This window comes from Apis florea, unplaced genomic scaffold (genome assembly GCF_048593485.1).
Source record: "Apis florea isolate Af1SG1 unplaced genomic scaffold, ASM4859348v1 contig_1615_pilon, whole genome shotgun sequence".
Classification (NCBI taxonomy): Eukaryota; Metazoa; Arthropoda; class Insecta; order Hymenoptera; family Apidae; genus Apis; species Apis florea.
Window position 1 is genome coordinate 4,002,501 of NW_028256416.1, and position 15,967 is coordinate 4,018,467.

Genomic DNA, 15,967 nt, shown 5'->3' on the forward strand with positions numbered 1-15,967 from the left:
CTCCTCTTTCAGCTATTCCCTTTCTTTCTTCCCTTTCTTCTTTTACTTCTCTCTTTTCTCTCCTTTTTTTTTTCGCGAATCCACGAGGAGAGAGAAAAGGGCGTGTCGCGCGAAAGGAATGGCGATTCTTTTTTCCTTTTTTTCGGGAACAAACGCGGGAACATTGGCGGAGTTTAACGAATTCGTGGACGCGACAGGCCACGCACCTGTTCCCCCGGAAGTTACGTGTTTGACCGTCGACCCGTAAAATCCGTTCGAAACACTCGTTTCGCCGCGTTAGCTCGGTTCTTCGACCGTTTCGCGCGATTTTGCAGACGCGCGTCGGCGAAAATACCGTTTTCACCATTTTGAAAAACGATTCGTGGACGCGTGAAGAGATATCGAAGAGCTTTGAGGCGATCGCGTGGAATTATTATTATTAGAGTTCGCTTTCGTTGGGAACCGAAAAGATACGGTACGACGAAAAAATTAAATGGAATCTATCGAATATATACATCTCGTCGTTATCGATCGATCCTGTTCGATCAATTTTCGATTTCGTCGTTCTCGAAGGAACAACGGGAAATCTTATCGATATTTTTATATATACGGTTGGCGATATCTAATGGGGGATAACGTAGAAAGGAGGAATTCGTTTGTGAATAACGGAGTAAAGAGAAGGTGCGTGGGGGAATGAAGAACAACGGGGAAAGAACGCCCCATAAAGAAAATTGAGGAACATCGGGCTCGATCGATACCGTTCCCTATAGTTTTCCACAAGTAGCGAATATGCGTCAGGAATATCGGCGCCGCTTGAGATATTGCACGATAACGAATAATATAGTTCCACAGTTTTCTCACAACTTATACCCCTTATATATCTAACATTTTCCTTCCTATTTGTCCCGAATACAATACGAAAAGTTACATACACAACTGAACAAAGTAACAAACATTATTATTAATATTAATTATAACTCTATACTTTTCACATCAATTTCCAAATTTCTTTCCTTTTCTCTTTTTTTTCTTCTTAAGAAACAAACTTAATCAGAAACCAATTTTAATCTAAACCTTCGATATTTTCCAAATTCCTTTCATTTCCTTTTTCCGAACAAACTGTTAACGATAATAATTCCTCACTTTTCAAATTTCTAGAAACTTCGCATACACTTTCCAAATTCCTTTCGTTTCCTTTTTCCGAACAAACTGTTAACGATAATAATTCTCCACTATTCCACAATTTCGATTTCAAATTTCTAGAAAGAAAAATCTATCGAAATCTATGCGAATGATTAATGTATTAATCTAAATCTTCGATATTTTCTAAATTCCTTCCATTTCTTTTTTCGAAACAAACTGTTAACGATAACAATTCCAAACACATTTCAAATCCCTCAGAACGCGAGAAGAATGGAAATCTGGAAGCGCGGAAGCATTGGCAGGAAGTGGCACAGTCGCACGCACAAGCGGCGTTTTCGCGTGCATTGGCGTGGACGCATTTGGAGCGGAACTTCGCCGCAGTGCGTTCCACCGGCAGACGGCTCGCGTTCGATAATTTATGAACGCGGCGGCCGCCGCCGCGCGACTTTCCGCATCCTCGAGCACCCCTGTCGGGGGTCGTGACTCCTCCCAAGCAAGCGGAAGTCGCCCGGTTGATGCGGCCACCGCGCGGAAATCAAGGAATCTCCGGAGAGGCAACTCGATATATATATATATACGTATATTGAATTTGGCCACGGCCCGCCTTGGCTCCGTCCAGATCCCGATTCCGCTCGAGATACGAGATCGTTCGAGATAACTATGCGGCAAACCGTCCCGCGATACGATATGGGAATCGAATCTCCGAAATGTCGGAGGAAAATATCGAGGATTCGCCTCGCTTTTGGAAATTTTCCCATCTCTCATCCTATTTATTATCGGGCAAAATGGTGAGGCATCTTCTGTTCTGGCATCTTTAACCACTTTCCAAATTCATCATTCGATGATGATAGGTGTGTACGATTTTTGCCAATTTCTCAAGAAGGAACTGATTCGAAATGATCGAAAATAATGTGTCGCGATGCCAAATCGCGGTGATAATTCGTATAATAATTGGAACTGTCTTCGATGAAAACAAATGTATTTATACGCGTTATATATTGTTATATATAAATGTATTAAACGTGTTATATAAACATAGCTCCGCTTTAGAAAAAAATTGCGATAAAAATGTGAAACGTAAAGTCGACGGTGACTTGATTGGGCCCCGAGACTTTTATCCGCGATCGTGCATCCTTCAAATTCGTCGATTCGCGGCAAGAAAGGATTATCAAAGGATTAACGATCGAGAGCGATGTAAATCGTTCAAAGTAACAAATGATGTACACATTCCTTTCTTATTTTTACTCGCAGAACGTACGGTCTGATCGTAGCGTTACATCGAAAAAGATAGTATCTTGTAGTATTTTGACTTCAATCTCTCCAGCGCATCGTCGCATTCGAGATTCAAATTTCGATGATAAATCGCGTAACTAAAACCATATTACCTCGAACGGTTCAAAATTCCCGTGTCAGAAACAGATGAGCTTCCTCGATTCTTCTACGCGCGAGTCACGACCGATCGTTTCTCTTTCTCCAAGCGAGACGGAAGTCGGCGGTGAAATTTGGAAAGAAATCGGGGAGATTCGAGAAAGGGAAGTCATCACTCCCCCGAGGGACATCGAATAAACTCGATACCACGACGGGTCCGCGAAAGTGTGCCGCGCAAATATGAAATAGGGGAGCATAAATTCGTTCGAATTTACGACCGGCCCCGGACAAACGTCTCAACTTCGGGACGGGTTCTCCCCGTGCTGAGACCGCCGTCAACGTCAGAATCAATTTCCCAAGTTTTACATCCGCCCCCTCCCCGGCAAACGAACTTTCGGCCGTCGAACACTCGACCGAAACTTTCCTCGAAACGCACGTTTCATCGTTCTTTTTTTTTTTCTTCTTTTTCTTTTTCATCGATCTCTATCTTTCGTGTACCTTCTCTACCTTGTAACGCACGAAATGATATATGACAATCGGTTCTCCTTAAGATCGATTTACCACACTCGAATATGCGTATATGCGTTTGTGAGCTTAACTCGAGAATTTCGTTGTCGATTTTTGTCAGAACGTTTCCTTCGATACCACTCTCAAAGATTATTACATTACTTCGAGAATCTTCTCCTTTCTTTTTTTTATCTCTCCAACGACGACGAGTCGCGCGTCTCCCACGATAACAAGTTTTCCCTGCCGCTTCACCACACGTCGAGAAGTTTAACCGGTTGCCGAAGGATATGCAACACGGAGTTGTTGTTGGCTAGGAAGATTGATGCGAAACGATCGCGTTCGAGAAGCTTATCGCGAATTTTCCTGATCGGATGACAACCTGGCCCTTCAGGATTTTGCATCCTGAAGTGAAAATAACGGCCGGTTAACTTCTCGTCTTTTCACGATATAAAATAGTGCATGCCGCGTGAGAGCAAGAGTTGAGAGAACCATATTCTCTCTTTTCGACTTTTGACTTTCTCCTCTTTCGAAATCCAGAGAAACTCGATTCATTTCTTTTGTTTTTTAAGGACAAAGAGAAGTGCAATTTTTCGGTTGCAAGCAAATTAGAAAATTCCAATGGAAATATCGTTCGATCCAACGAAACCAACGTTGGAATCCGACACTCGCGAGCAACGATTTTGGAAACGATCGGTTCAACGGTATGACGAACGTTCGATCGTGCGAAACGCGATCAGACGAACCGTGACGCGTTACGTTACAGGATGCTCGACGCGATCCCGTGTTAAAATTAATGCGGATCTCTACCCTAATCCTCTTCACCGAGGTGAATATCCTCGTTGCGATTGTATACATATATACATTCCTATCGACCGATCATTTGTGATTTTCCAAGATGGAAATCAAGATACGGATATAAAATCGTATATATCCTTTTAATTGTTACGGAAAGATTTTCTATCCAATCGGGGTTGGGATATTTTAACCCTTTGCACTCGAGGTCTTTTTCGTTCGGGCATATCAACAACTTCAAATGATTGATAAATTAACGTATAAAAACGATTTATATTTTAATATCTTATGTATATCTTTACCTATAAAGAGAGAAAATTTGTTATTGAATATTAAAGTTTATATCGTTGTGATATTTTAATAATAATGTGATTAACCAACACTTTCACTTTCTCATTTTATCGAGAACAAACTTTAATCAATTATTTTTCAACTTGTTTTCTCAACTACTATCTCTAACTTTTATCACTATTTTCCTTCTCTCTATCGTCGGCAATTTCTTAACGAATAGAAATAACTTCGTTATTTGACAACGAGATCAATCAAGAAATTCACCTTCGAACTAATTTGAATCACCACGCTTAGAAAACTCGCGAAAACTTTGAAAATAATATCTACCGGAACCAACTCGGGAACGTAACGTGGAAAATGTAGTTCGATCCCTGTAATTCGAGATTAAACAAAAAAAAAAAAAATCTAACCACTCGACATTTTTAAAAGAATCAAATCACACGAGTAAATATCACCGTCACCGTCTCGATCGTACGTTCCTCGATCTATCGGATCTTAGGGGGAATAGAAGAGACTAAGTCGTGATGAGACAATGCGTATATATACTCACGCTCTCGAACTTGTCCTTGTTCTTTGCGTGCTGAGCGATGAACCTGGCATCGTCGATGGTCTTCTCGATCTCGCGAACCAACGGCTTCTCGAATGTGGGGCTGACGTCCTCGTGAACGTATGCGGGGCTGGCCGGGCCGAAGAGGTCGTCGTCAGCCCCCGGCAGTGGGAGCGAGGGTAGGGGCTCCTCGAAGCAGGGCGCTACGGTCGTGCCCACGGTGGCCACCGCGCCGAGGTCGTATCTGGTCGCCGAGGGTGGCAGACCGTGGGCAGGTATCTCGTACTCCCCGCTGAACCTGTTGCCGTAGTACGCGTCGTACTTGTCAGTCTCTTGTACATGGAACACATCGGTGAGCATGCCCTCCGCCGGTTTCCCGTTGGCCGCCTCCACGTCGTCGTCGTCGTCGTCCTCGTCCTCGTCCTCGTCCCCCTCCCCGTCCACCGCCTCCCCGTCGGCGTTCATCCCCGCAACGCCGTTCCTCCCAACCACCACCACCTCCTCCTCCTCCTCCTCCTCCTCGTCCTTCTTCGGCCTCTCGATGAGAAGGAAGCGCGGCAACACTTGTATGAACACCACCCTCACCCACCTAGCCATGCGGTGGGTGACGGGCGAGCGAAAGTTCACGTTCAGCACGGCTATCGTCACCACCACCGAGAGGGTGACCAGCACCATGGTGAACAGTAGGTATTTGCCGAGCAACGGCACCGTTAACGACGTGGGCGGTATTATCTCGGCGAGCAGTAGGAAGAACACCGTCAACGACAGCAGGATCGAGATCGAGAGCGAGACCTTCTCCCCGCTGTCGCTCGGCAGGTAGAACACCAGCACCGAGAGGAAAGATATGCCCACGCACGGTATGATCAGGTTCACCGTGTAGAAGAGGGTCTTGCGGCGTAGGGTGATATTGAACACGATATCGGGGTAGGGCTCCTCGCAGCATATGTAGAACGCCTCGTTCCTCACGGCAGGCACTTTTATGATGTCCCACTCGACGGAAATGTAGTAGTCGGTCAGGTCGATCCCGACCTCGATTTGGTTCGAGTCTTCGGTCTGGGCGAGGTGTCGCAAGTCGACCTGCGCAACGAAAAAAAACCAACGGGGAATTATACGCCAATTAAATTTTATCTATCTACCAAATGTGTAATCCTCCATCTTCATCACCCTCCTTGTCTCGACGATTCGACGATTCGAACGAGAATGCACGAGTGTACGCGAGTGTATATAGGTTTCCGCGCCTCTACGTGACTAAGAGTGGACAGAGAGAAGAGAAGAGGAGAGTGTGACGAATAATAAGGGTATGATTCTCGCTAAAACTGGGAAACGAGGTACGCTTAGGCCAAAAATAAAACGACGAAGGACGAGTAACTTACGAAAAATCCATCCTATTTTCATCCCATTTTATTTTCTTCCCCTCTCCCCTCCCACCCGTTTCGAGATGGAGATCCGATTGTTGTGAAAAGAGAGAGAAGAAGGATGAGCCGGGAAGAAAAGTCGATGATGAAGCGAACCAAAGAAATTGGATACTCCTAATGGGCGCGGGCTAAGGCGTGGGTGGTGGATTTCACTCCGTCGTATATCCGGGATAAACTCCCCGGCGAACGGAGCCAAATCTCTGTTTCCATCGAACTTCTAACCCGCTGGCTAGACCTCTCCTCGATCCCTCCCCTTTTCTCGGATCTTTCGATCGGCTGCGCGCATAAACCGCACTCTCCTTCGAGAAAAACGCCACTCAGAGACGAGGCGAGTGACAACGAGTCGAGGTGATGATAAAACACTCTCCTCATTTTTCCGTTATACGCCCCCTTCCTTTTCTCCCCTCCGAGATTGTTCGAAATTGGTTATTTACGAATCGAATTATCTCGCTCGTGTATCGAGTGCGTATACAATTAGCATACTCCTCCTTTTGTGAACTCCTCCTCGTCGAGGCTCATAATTAACAGCAATCTCAATATCTCCTCGATATCTGTTCGAGCGACAGTTGGAGAGGTTGCTCCTTGATTAAGCGTATAAGGAAGCGCGCGCAAGGAGGAGGATACATTCCGTATCGAGTTTGGATTATATCTGGCGGTTAATCATCCATCTGAGCGATATCGATCCACCGAGCGAATTTACATCGCAAGGGTTGAATAGTTGGGCAAACACGTCTGCCCCGATTCGATCCATCGATCGATCCCTAATTGCGTGGAGGAGGAGGGAGAAGAAAACGCGAGGAGATTGTTTGCATCTCGACTGGGTTAACCACCCAGAGTCTTTCGAACGACTTGTTGATTCCACTCGTCGGGGAGAAAATGAATCCTTCTCCTTTCTTTCGAAAACGCGTGTTCGCTCCCCATAATTAATAACGACAGATCTCAATATCTGCTCGATATGATTTGGAACGACAGTTGGAGCACTGCTTCGACCAGCAATAAACTATCGCAAGAAATCCTCGTACGTGTTGTATTCCTCTCGCAACGTCCCCAATAATTCCACGGGAGTCCAAGTTGAGCCGAGAGGAATTTTTATTGCACGCTCTGATCACCTAACAGGCGAATCCTTAAAGCCTCGCCTTCCATTCCTGCAATTTACTTTGTGAACGGTCGTATTTCGTCGAATGTCGAACCTTGTTTGCTCGTTACGTGTGTATATATAATATATATGTGTATATATATATATATATAGAACGGATCGATAGGTTCGGTCTACTCCCCGAGTATTTGCGCCGCGGCAGAAATAGAAGGGTAATACACTTATCGTCGGTGTTTATGAGCGTACGTGTTTTGTTTCTCGATAAAATTTCCCCGCCTCGGTATATTTCCACGGCTCTCCACGAGTTTATCGACCAACATTCCCTAATTATAAACTAAACTTTTTCCCTACTATCACCAGATAGTATCCCCATCTGCCACCTTCCCCCTCTCTTTTCATCCTGCATTACGATACGTCGTGAATTTTCTCTATAACGTTTGTATGAAGATACACATTTGTCGAAACATTGTTTTAGACGTATTCTGCTTAATTTTCCCTTTGACCAATCAATCGTTCCATCCTCTCTTCAAATACTCCAAAACACACTCGTTCCACCATCCTGGTCCTCGATCCAAACATTCCTCGTTGTGTCAAATTCGAGGAGCAAACGACAGCGTCGTTTCGCGGAGAATAGAATGTATTTCTTCGCTTCTGTCAAAACGGATTATGCGATCGAAAGCGGAGGAGGATCGAGAGATGCTCGATGGTTGGAATGTCGAGGGGTGGATCGGAATGGATATTCACCGTGGAACGGTTTTATCGTTCCGGGATTTATTCCCGCGATGGTTGTTCACCCGGTCAAATCCACCAACAGCTGGATTTGTTGGGGACGGTGGATAAATCTGTCCATCCACGGGAGAAAGTCAACGGATGGTAGGAAGATGAGAGGAGGACATTTCGATCCTGGCGTAAAATTATTCTTCCCTTCTTCTTCTTTTTCCCCAACCTTCGAAATTTTTGAAGACAATTTTTACCTCCATTCTTCTCGTCAGTTCTCGTTCAATCGAATCATTAAAGGATATAAAAATATTTCTAACAATCCAATCGATGCAGCTTCGCTTTGCTGCTGCTCCTCGCATATCGATCGAGGGGATGGAATTGGAGAGGGAGGAAAAATGTGGAGAGGCACGCATCCGTCAACGGGCGGGAGAGGAAAAAGGTTTCATCATCGAGAAGACTCGCGAAGAGCAGGGTCGATGAATCGTGACGTTTTCCCGATGCCTGGCTCCAGCCCAGTGTCGAGAGATTAGACACGTCCATATAGGGGCGAGGGCGTGAAACTCTTTCTCGCGGGTAGAAGCCTAAAGCCCCCGTTTTAGGCTGCCGGAGACGTTTAAGACACGGGAGAATATTTCGAAGCTGAAAGCCGCCAAGCGCAGCCGATCAATTATGCCACGTTTTCAACGCCTTCTCCACCGTGTTTCTTCCACTTTCTCTCGATGCACGTCCAGAAATATTCCGTTTCGATTTCCAAACCTATGTTGTTGAAACTGGATAGATTGAGATCACCGATGATCAAACGGAACGTAATGAAGAAAATTTGTTTTCTGATTTATCTTCTTTCCAATGGTTATTCATAAAATCGCTCGCTTTGCATATAATGGAAAAAGAAATAATCGACGAATTTCACGTCAAACTGAACAACTTTGATTATTCGAACGATTCTCGTCGATTTTTATGGAGAAGAAACGCGTAGATGATTATTACGATCGAAAGAGATCGAATATATAAAGAGATCGCATGAACTTTCTTCCCTTTAAACGAATGATAAAATAAACAGAAAAATTAATTCTCGAGGAAGATCTCGCTCTCGGTTCGAACCGTTTTTCCATTATTGGACACGGGTTTGGGATGTTATTGATAACGGTTGAGAAACGATGAGAAATTAACGTCGCGACTTCCAATTCTAAGGTAAAAAACGAAAGAAGAGAAAGAAAGTTTGAAAGAAAGTAGGGAAAGAGGGAGACAAGTTGGAGTCGTCGAAGATCGTCGAAGATCCTCGAGGAAAGTTTTTATTTTGAAGTTGGATAGTCGAGTGGAAATTCAAGTAGAAAATGTATCCAATGTTTTCGCAAATAATTCTAGATATCTACTTTTATACGAGTTTCGATCCCGATATGACTCGACCATCCATATCGAGTCTCTCTCCAATTAATATCCCGCCCATTTTAAATTATTCAACTTCATTTCCCCCGTGAAATTTTGCGTTTCGACCCGTGAAGAACAACGTGCAATTTCAATTTCCAGCCTCGCGCTCGGAGAAAGAAACCAGACGACCGAGTCGTTGGTTAAGAAATTCATCGAAGATTCGCAGCGTGATTCTGCAGCGGCATCAATTATTCGTACGCAACGAAACACGAAACGGTTCGAACCGTTTTTCAGAATCCAGAGGGGGATTGGCGGTGGTGGGCTCGAAAGAAAGAAGGAAAGTAGCAAAGGGGAATAGAACTGTCAGCGCAAAACTTCCAACTTCTAATAAATAGTTTAGACGCGACGTGAAAAGTCGAGGGCAAAGGTTTCTGTTGCCGAACGGGGCCCATCCCGGAATTCCATCACCCTTCCGCCTCATTTATATTCAACCCCATGAATTTGTATCGATGGAATTTGGAACGCTGGCTAGATTGGCGCTTCCGGGGTCGGTGATGCCCGACTCGATATCCTCGATCGGGTCGAATTAACGTACGATGATTCGCGACTGACACGAGTTTCTCTGAAAATTTCCTCGAAAACTTGAGAAATTAATTTCGGGGAACACGATTGGGGGATATCATTTTTCGGTATTCGGAAACGAGACCGAAGGGAAGAAGCTCGATCAGGATTTATAACTCGATCGATTTTCTTAAGGGATACTTCTCGTTGGATCGTGGGAAACACGATCTCGTTTACTTCGTTAAAATATCGTTCGAAAAGAAATTTAAAACTCTTGCCAAATTGCCATTGGAAACCAATCGGGTCGTTTTTGTGATCGGATCGAATTAATCGTTGGATCTCGCTCGATATTTTCCATCCAACCTCCTCCTCGATGACAGAGGATTATAAACGATAATATTTTTGGATTTATCGGTGGAACTGCGTTAGAGAGGAAGGAGATGGAAAAAATGTATACGTAGATCGAAATGTATGTAAATGTGATAAATCGGATACGAGATGGAAGCGAATGTGTATACGCGTTGAACACGTCGGGAAAGCTCGAGTTCCAAAAAGAGCTCGGTCGACGTTCCATTGATGCGTTTCTTCTTGCTCTGCGCATTGTAACCTGCCGGTTCACCCCCCCACGTTTCAATGTAACCTGTCCACCGACGCGCAAAGAAATTTCTTTACTTTTTCCCAACAACCTTCCCTTCCTTAGGGAAGAAGAACATCTTAACAATCTCTCCGCGTTTCTATCCTATTCCCCCTATCATCATCCGCAAATAAATCCGGAGAACGTCCGTGTTATTCCAACGGATTACCTACCTAAACGAATCCCCAACGAATCTCACATTTTTACACAGTTCCTTTTTATTATCGTAGCACGTTGCGCCGATTCGATTGAAGAAATTTTAAAAAATTCTTTATAGGGAAGCGTAATTGTACTTTTCTCGCTGTCTTCTCTCTCTCTTTCTCTCTCTCTTTTTTTATCTTATTCCTCCTTCGATTCGCCTTAAGAAATATCTTCGAATCGAAATTCAATTTTTTTTTTTTTTATCGAACGAACGAAACTCCACATCCGATCGAACAAGAAATCGAATGGCCGCGTAAAACCGCGCGACGATCCTGCCAAATTATCCCTGGCCAACTCGGTGTTATGGAATTTTTTACTAGTTCCACCCGCTGGCTTTCCATTGATCCCGCGGAATCCCGTGGTTTTATTTAGCATAAAGTTTTACGCGACGACGACGGCCCCGGAGTCACAACTCGTGGTAACAACGCTCGTTCGTTTCGAATGCTTTCGATGGAGGCGGAAACGATTGGCAAAGAGAAAACTCTCGTTATATCTCCAGAGAGAAGAAGGGGCACGATTTTCGTCGCGAAGTTGACCGCGGCGGATAAAAATCTGGAAAATGAGAAATGGAAGGGGAATAAAAGAAGAAAGTAATATCGAGGGTAAATATATTCGAGGTTTCGTATATCGTACGAAGAGTTGGGTCAATTAATTCGTTGAAAATCTAGTTAAAAATAAAGTTACCTTCGAGTAATTGCTGGTTAAAATGCTCCAACAACGTGTGTTTGTTCGATCCGTTATTATTATTATTATTATTATTATTATTATCTCCGATTATTGTCATTAACTTCGAACGAATAAATTGTCCAAGTAACTTTATTCGTAACCCACCACGATAGTTTTCGCGTTACGCGAACGATCGATGATAAAATGGTAAAAACGGAGGAATCTTGTCATTATTACTCACCGTGTACCCGTCGTAAGTCCACGAACCAAACTTCATGAAGCAAGTCTGCTCGTCAAAGGGGAAATACTCCACGTCGATCTCGCAAAATGATTTATAGATGGCCGGCGGTTTCCACACGACCTTCCCCGTATGGTGCAAAATTGCCTTGGTCATAATGGTCACCTCGTAGTTGCCATCGGCGCTGAAAACAAAATTAATGTCCATCCTGATTTATGCCCCCTTTTTACCCACCCTCGTTAGGACCCCCAATATCAAACCCCTCCAAGTTAATTAATCACGCCCCTTTCCTACCTACCCCACTTTCACCCCTATTCGTTCCAATCGATCTCGCGACTAAAAAAAAAAAAATTTCTCCTTTCCCTCCCTCCCCCATTTTTCTTTCTTCACTTTTTATTCTCGTTAAGAATAAACTTCGATTCGAACGAGAGGATAAGGAGCAGGAGAGGGGAGGCAAAGTTTTCAACTGGTATCGGAGATAAGAAAATCCTCGACGATAAACAATGGAAGGTAAAAGGAAAAGCGTAACAATCTATACACACGCACGCACACAAACAGAGGAGGAAACACACAACAATGGAGGAATAAACTCGGCCGGATAACGCGGACGGGATTTCTAATACAATACGCGCGGGTGCAGCTGTCGTTGCTTGCAATTGCACGACTTGTTGCGCTCCATTTTCTCCACCGACCTTACATTACATTAACCCTTTCGTCGATTACCTTCCCCTCCTCGTTTCCTTCGATAATCGTCGATTTGTAATCCGACTCGATTTTTCAATCCCATTTCTTTTTTTCTTTTTTGTTCGATTTTCTTTCTTTTTTGTTCGATTGCTTTCTCTCCAAATGCAAGCACGATACGTGAAAAATTTCTCGTGGACGATCCGATGAATTGCAGCTTCGTGCAAAGCTTCGCGGCGATATTGAAAATCGCACGGAAATCGCGTTCTTGAATCTTAATATGGGCGAGGCGGCAGGTGCGAGCGGATAGCCTCGAGGATGAATGAACGCGGCTGGGAATCGCGTGCAACAAAGCTGCGGCTTTTTATCGTAAATGAAATATACGCGAAATATACCTATGGAAATAGGTGTGAAATTGGTGTCGTTACCGTGCCGGGTAATCTTATCGTTTCGGCCTGCCTGATATCCATCGTATTTCGTCGACCCACGTATTCCACGTAAAAGAGAAACGAACGAATATTACTACAAAAAAGTGTAGTAAAATATTATTACGAAAGAATGAACGATTTTAGTTAGTCGGTGTTTAAATACTGAGTTCACTATCTTGTATATTTATGAATCGGGATCGCTATTTTGATTCGGCCGTTTCGTTTGTTTCTTCTCCTTTTTGAACCTGGATACGGCCATGCAATCTGTATTCTTATGTAAAAGAAAAACGAAAGTCACACTTGGAGAATATCACTACATCGTCTATAAAAAATATTATTACGAATTCATTATATTTAAGGAATTTACTATCTTGTATTTTTCTGTTTCTTCCCCTAGAACAAAGGCATATTTGGCACGATCCACATATAACGCAATTTATTTCCTTTATTAAATACATTCCTTCTTACTTTTGGTCAATAACGTTTCACAACACTCTTCCCCAACGGCAAATATCGGGCGAGCGAAGAAACGATTGGAGGGGGCTGCAACAAAGTGACTGCGAGGAATAATATTAGGAGATCGCGAAAATGGAGATGAGACGACGGATTATCGTCGCGACGAGAGGAACGTGAAAGTCGGGGCGCCACTTTCGATTACCAAAAAACGGCAAACGTCATCGGCGCGGTCGAATAGTTTCGCGCTCTTGATTCCGGTTGTAATCCGCTTTGAAGACGCGGATTTGCAGCGTTTAGCATTAAACGAGGGATCCCTCGATCGTCGCTTTGTTTGCTACGAAACTCCAGCATCGGATAAACTTTCCTCCCTTTTCTCGTAATCAGGTTACTTGAGAGAAGCTAGTCTCCTCCAGTTGAAGCCCCAGTTTCCATTCTTTTCTCCTCACCACGCGAATCCTTCTAATCGACGCAATCATCGAAATCGTCAACCGATTATTGTCCTTCCCCACCGAGACGGCAAGGCTGGTGGTGGGGATGGTCGATTATCCTGGCGCGCAGGAGGCCATTTCGATATCATTACCACTAATTACCAGCGCGGTAATAATTCCTCGGAGGCGCCGCTTCATCATTGGCAATAAATAGTTGCCAGGTACCACGATATCCGCAGCTAGCACGTGAAACCGCATCTTCGACCCTCCCCTTCGAGCGATACGACGAGCTCGTTTCATAAATCCAGCGAGGGATTCGATCGGTTTCGCCGAAGGGAGGGGAGCTATCTAATTCGCATAAGCACGGCTCGATACATGGAGAGAATTAGCAGCGGCTAATTCGTGAGGGGAGGCTTAACCGTGCAAAATTGCTCGGAGACCGAGCGGAAGTCGATGCGACCCGAGCTGCGGCCACGAGGCTCCCCCTCCCCTCCCAGACGAGAACAATGCGTCCGCCGGTCGATTATAATTCCGCGGCCACGAAAGGCTGACGTTCTAAACGCACCGCGTCTCCGGCTTGGAATCTACATCCAGCCCGGACCTTTGTTCCTCGACCAGGAGGAGGAGGAGGAGGAGGAGGAACTCGTTTCGCTTTCCGACTGGACTGGCTGGAGTAGTAATTAACGAAGGCTTGGAAGTGGGACGAGACGCTTTGCGATCTCGATGCTCGCGCGTTCTTTTGGAAGATGGAAAGTCGGGACGGAAACTATTAACCCGGAAGAGGAAGGGTTGGTGTCCTCTCGATCGATCGTCTCGATCTTTCTTCCCGTCTCCTTGGCGAAGTTGGACTCGTTGAAAAAGTTGGAGAGAAAAGTTTCGAATAAAAAGTTACTTTGAATAATTAATTAATGTTATTAAAATAATGCTCGGATAATAATTTGTTCCCAATTATTTCAATCGACCCGCTTCTTTTCTGCGAACCATATTCATCGTCATTATGCCTCGAATCGTATAAATTATCGAACCTATTAAATTTTCCATTGCTAAGTGTAAGTGTGATCATCGAAAAAGATACTTCGTTGTCCTCAATCATCCTTGGTGGGCAATTTTTGTCAGCCAGCCTCCGTCGATACGATTTTTTTTATCCCTTCCTTTGCATCTCTGCTCGTTCAAAACAGGGAGGAACTCCGAGGGACGGATTTAAGGAGTTATCCTCGCGTTTCAATCGCGTCACAGACACCGACGACTCGTTTCCATTATCTCTGTGGATTATCTAAGAGAATTCGCCGGGAGACGCGAGATTCGAAGGAAGACGGTCGAAACTCGGGGCTGCTTCGAGTCGTTAAACTAATTCCACGAGTTAATCCGCGTCCCGCCGAGCTCGACGCTTCCTTCCCCCAGGATTAGAAATAAGAAAGGACGGTCTCTAACTGCTGTTTCGCGTTGGGACGAAGAAAAAGTAAAATTGGATGCTTGCTCCCGTGCGGATGCATCCGTTCTTGAAATTCGGTTCGCTGTATCGAGCGAAGCGAAAGCTGAAACGTAGGTGGTTCCCCTTTGTGGTTCCTCGGACGTCTCTTCCAGCGGAACGAAAATTAATCGTCCTCTTTGACGCACCCCGGTGTGTAAAAGTATTCGCGCGTAATAAGTTATCATCAAAAGCGAACAGAGAACACTGGAAACTGGAAAAAATATTAAAATATTCAAGTTTCGAATTTTTATTTATAGGATCGAAGAAAAAGATTCCACCCTCTTCTTTAAACCTCTTCTCTCGAGAAATCATTCTTCTCAAAATCCCCCTTCCTTTCTACAAATTTAACAGGGATTCGCGTTCACCGCCCATCTTTCGATAGATTCCGATAGAAAAATAGGGATTGTGAAATTTTCGAAAATCGAATTGAATTTCGCGCCGCCAAGCTTGATACGCTACTGGAACGCCCCGCGAGAGATGGGCACGGATCGATATAAGTTTCAGTGGTACGACGCGTAATTCCGCGGCCCGTTTTTCTCCTCCTCGGAAGAGAGATCCCATTCCGACCAATTAAAATCGGATCGAGGAGATGGCGCGAGGAGAGACGTCCACGCTTTTCTCCTTTTTCGCGTCTTGTCCACGTTGTCTTTTCCTCCCAAGAAGAATGGGGGAAAAGCCGCTTCGAGAGAAGAGGGAATTCCCGACGAAAAAAGCGTACATAAATTTTCGTCGATAGCGATCTCTCTCTTAGGACGAGGGTCGAGAGTTATCGTTCCTATTAAAGGATTATCCGGGGGAGCGTATTTTTCTTTCGTTTACACGGGGGTATATCGCTAATTGCCAGCTCGTAACTCGTACTACTAATTTCAACAGATTATTAACAGTGTTTAACTTCAGTTTTAATTAAGATCCGTCTTCCTCCCTTTCCTTCTTCTTTCGCTTCGCTTCTGCGAGAAGCAGATATCGGAATACTCCTA

At 44.6% G+C, this 15,967-nt stretch overlaps 1 protein-coding gene across 1 annotated transcript in view; it reads right to left on the minus strand.

Annotated features, from left to right (window-relative positions):
• Positions 1-15,967, minus strand: part of nAChRalpha1 (nicotinic acetylcholine receptor alpha1) — a 117,096-nt gene that overhangs the window by 17,860 nt on the left and 83,269 nt on the right. The window contains exons 5-6 of the mRNA XM_031919295.2: positions 11,530-11,710; positions 4,631-5,704 (exon numbers count right to left, since the gene is read on the minus strand). Coding sequence (XP_031775155.1) covers positions 4,631-5,704; positions 11,530-11,710 — 1,255 coding nt within the window. The remainder of the gene's footprint in view (positions 1-4,630; positions 5,705-11,529; positions 11,711-15,967) is intronic.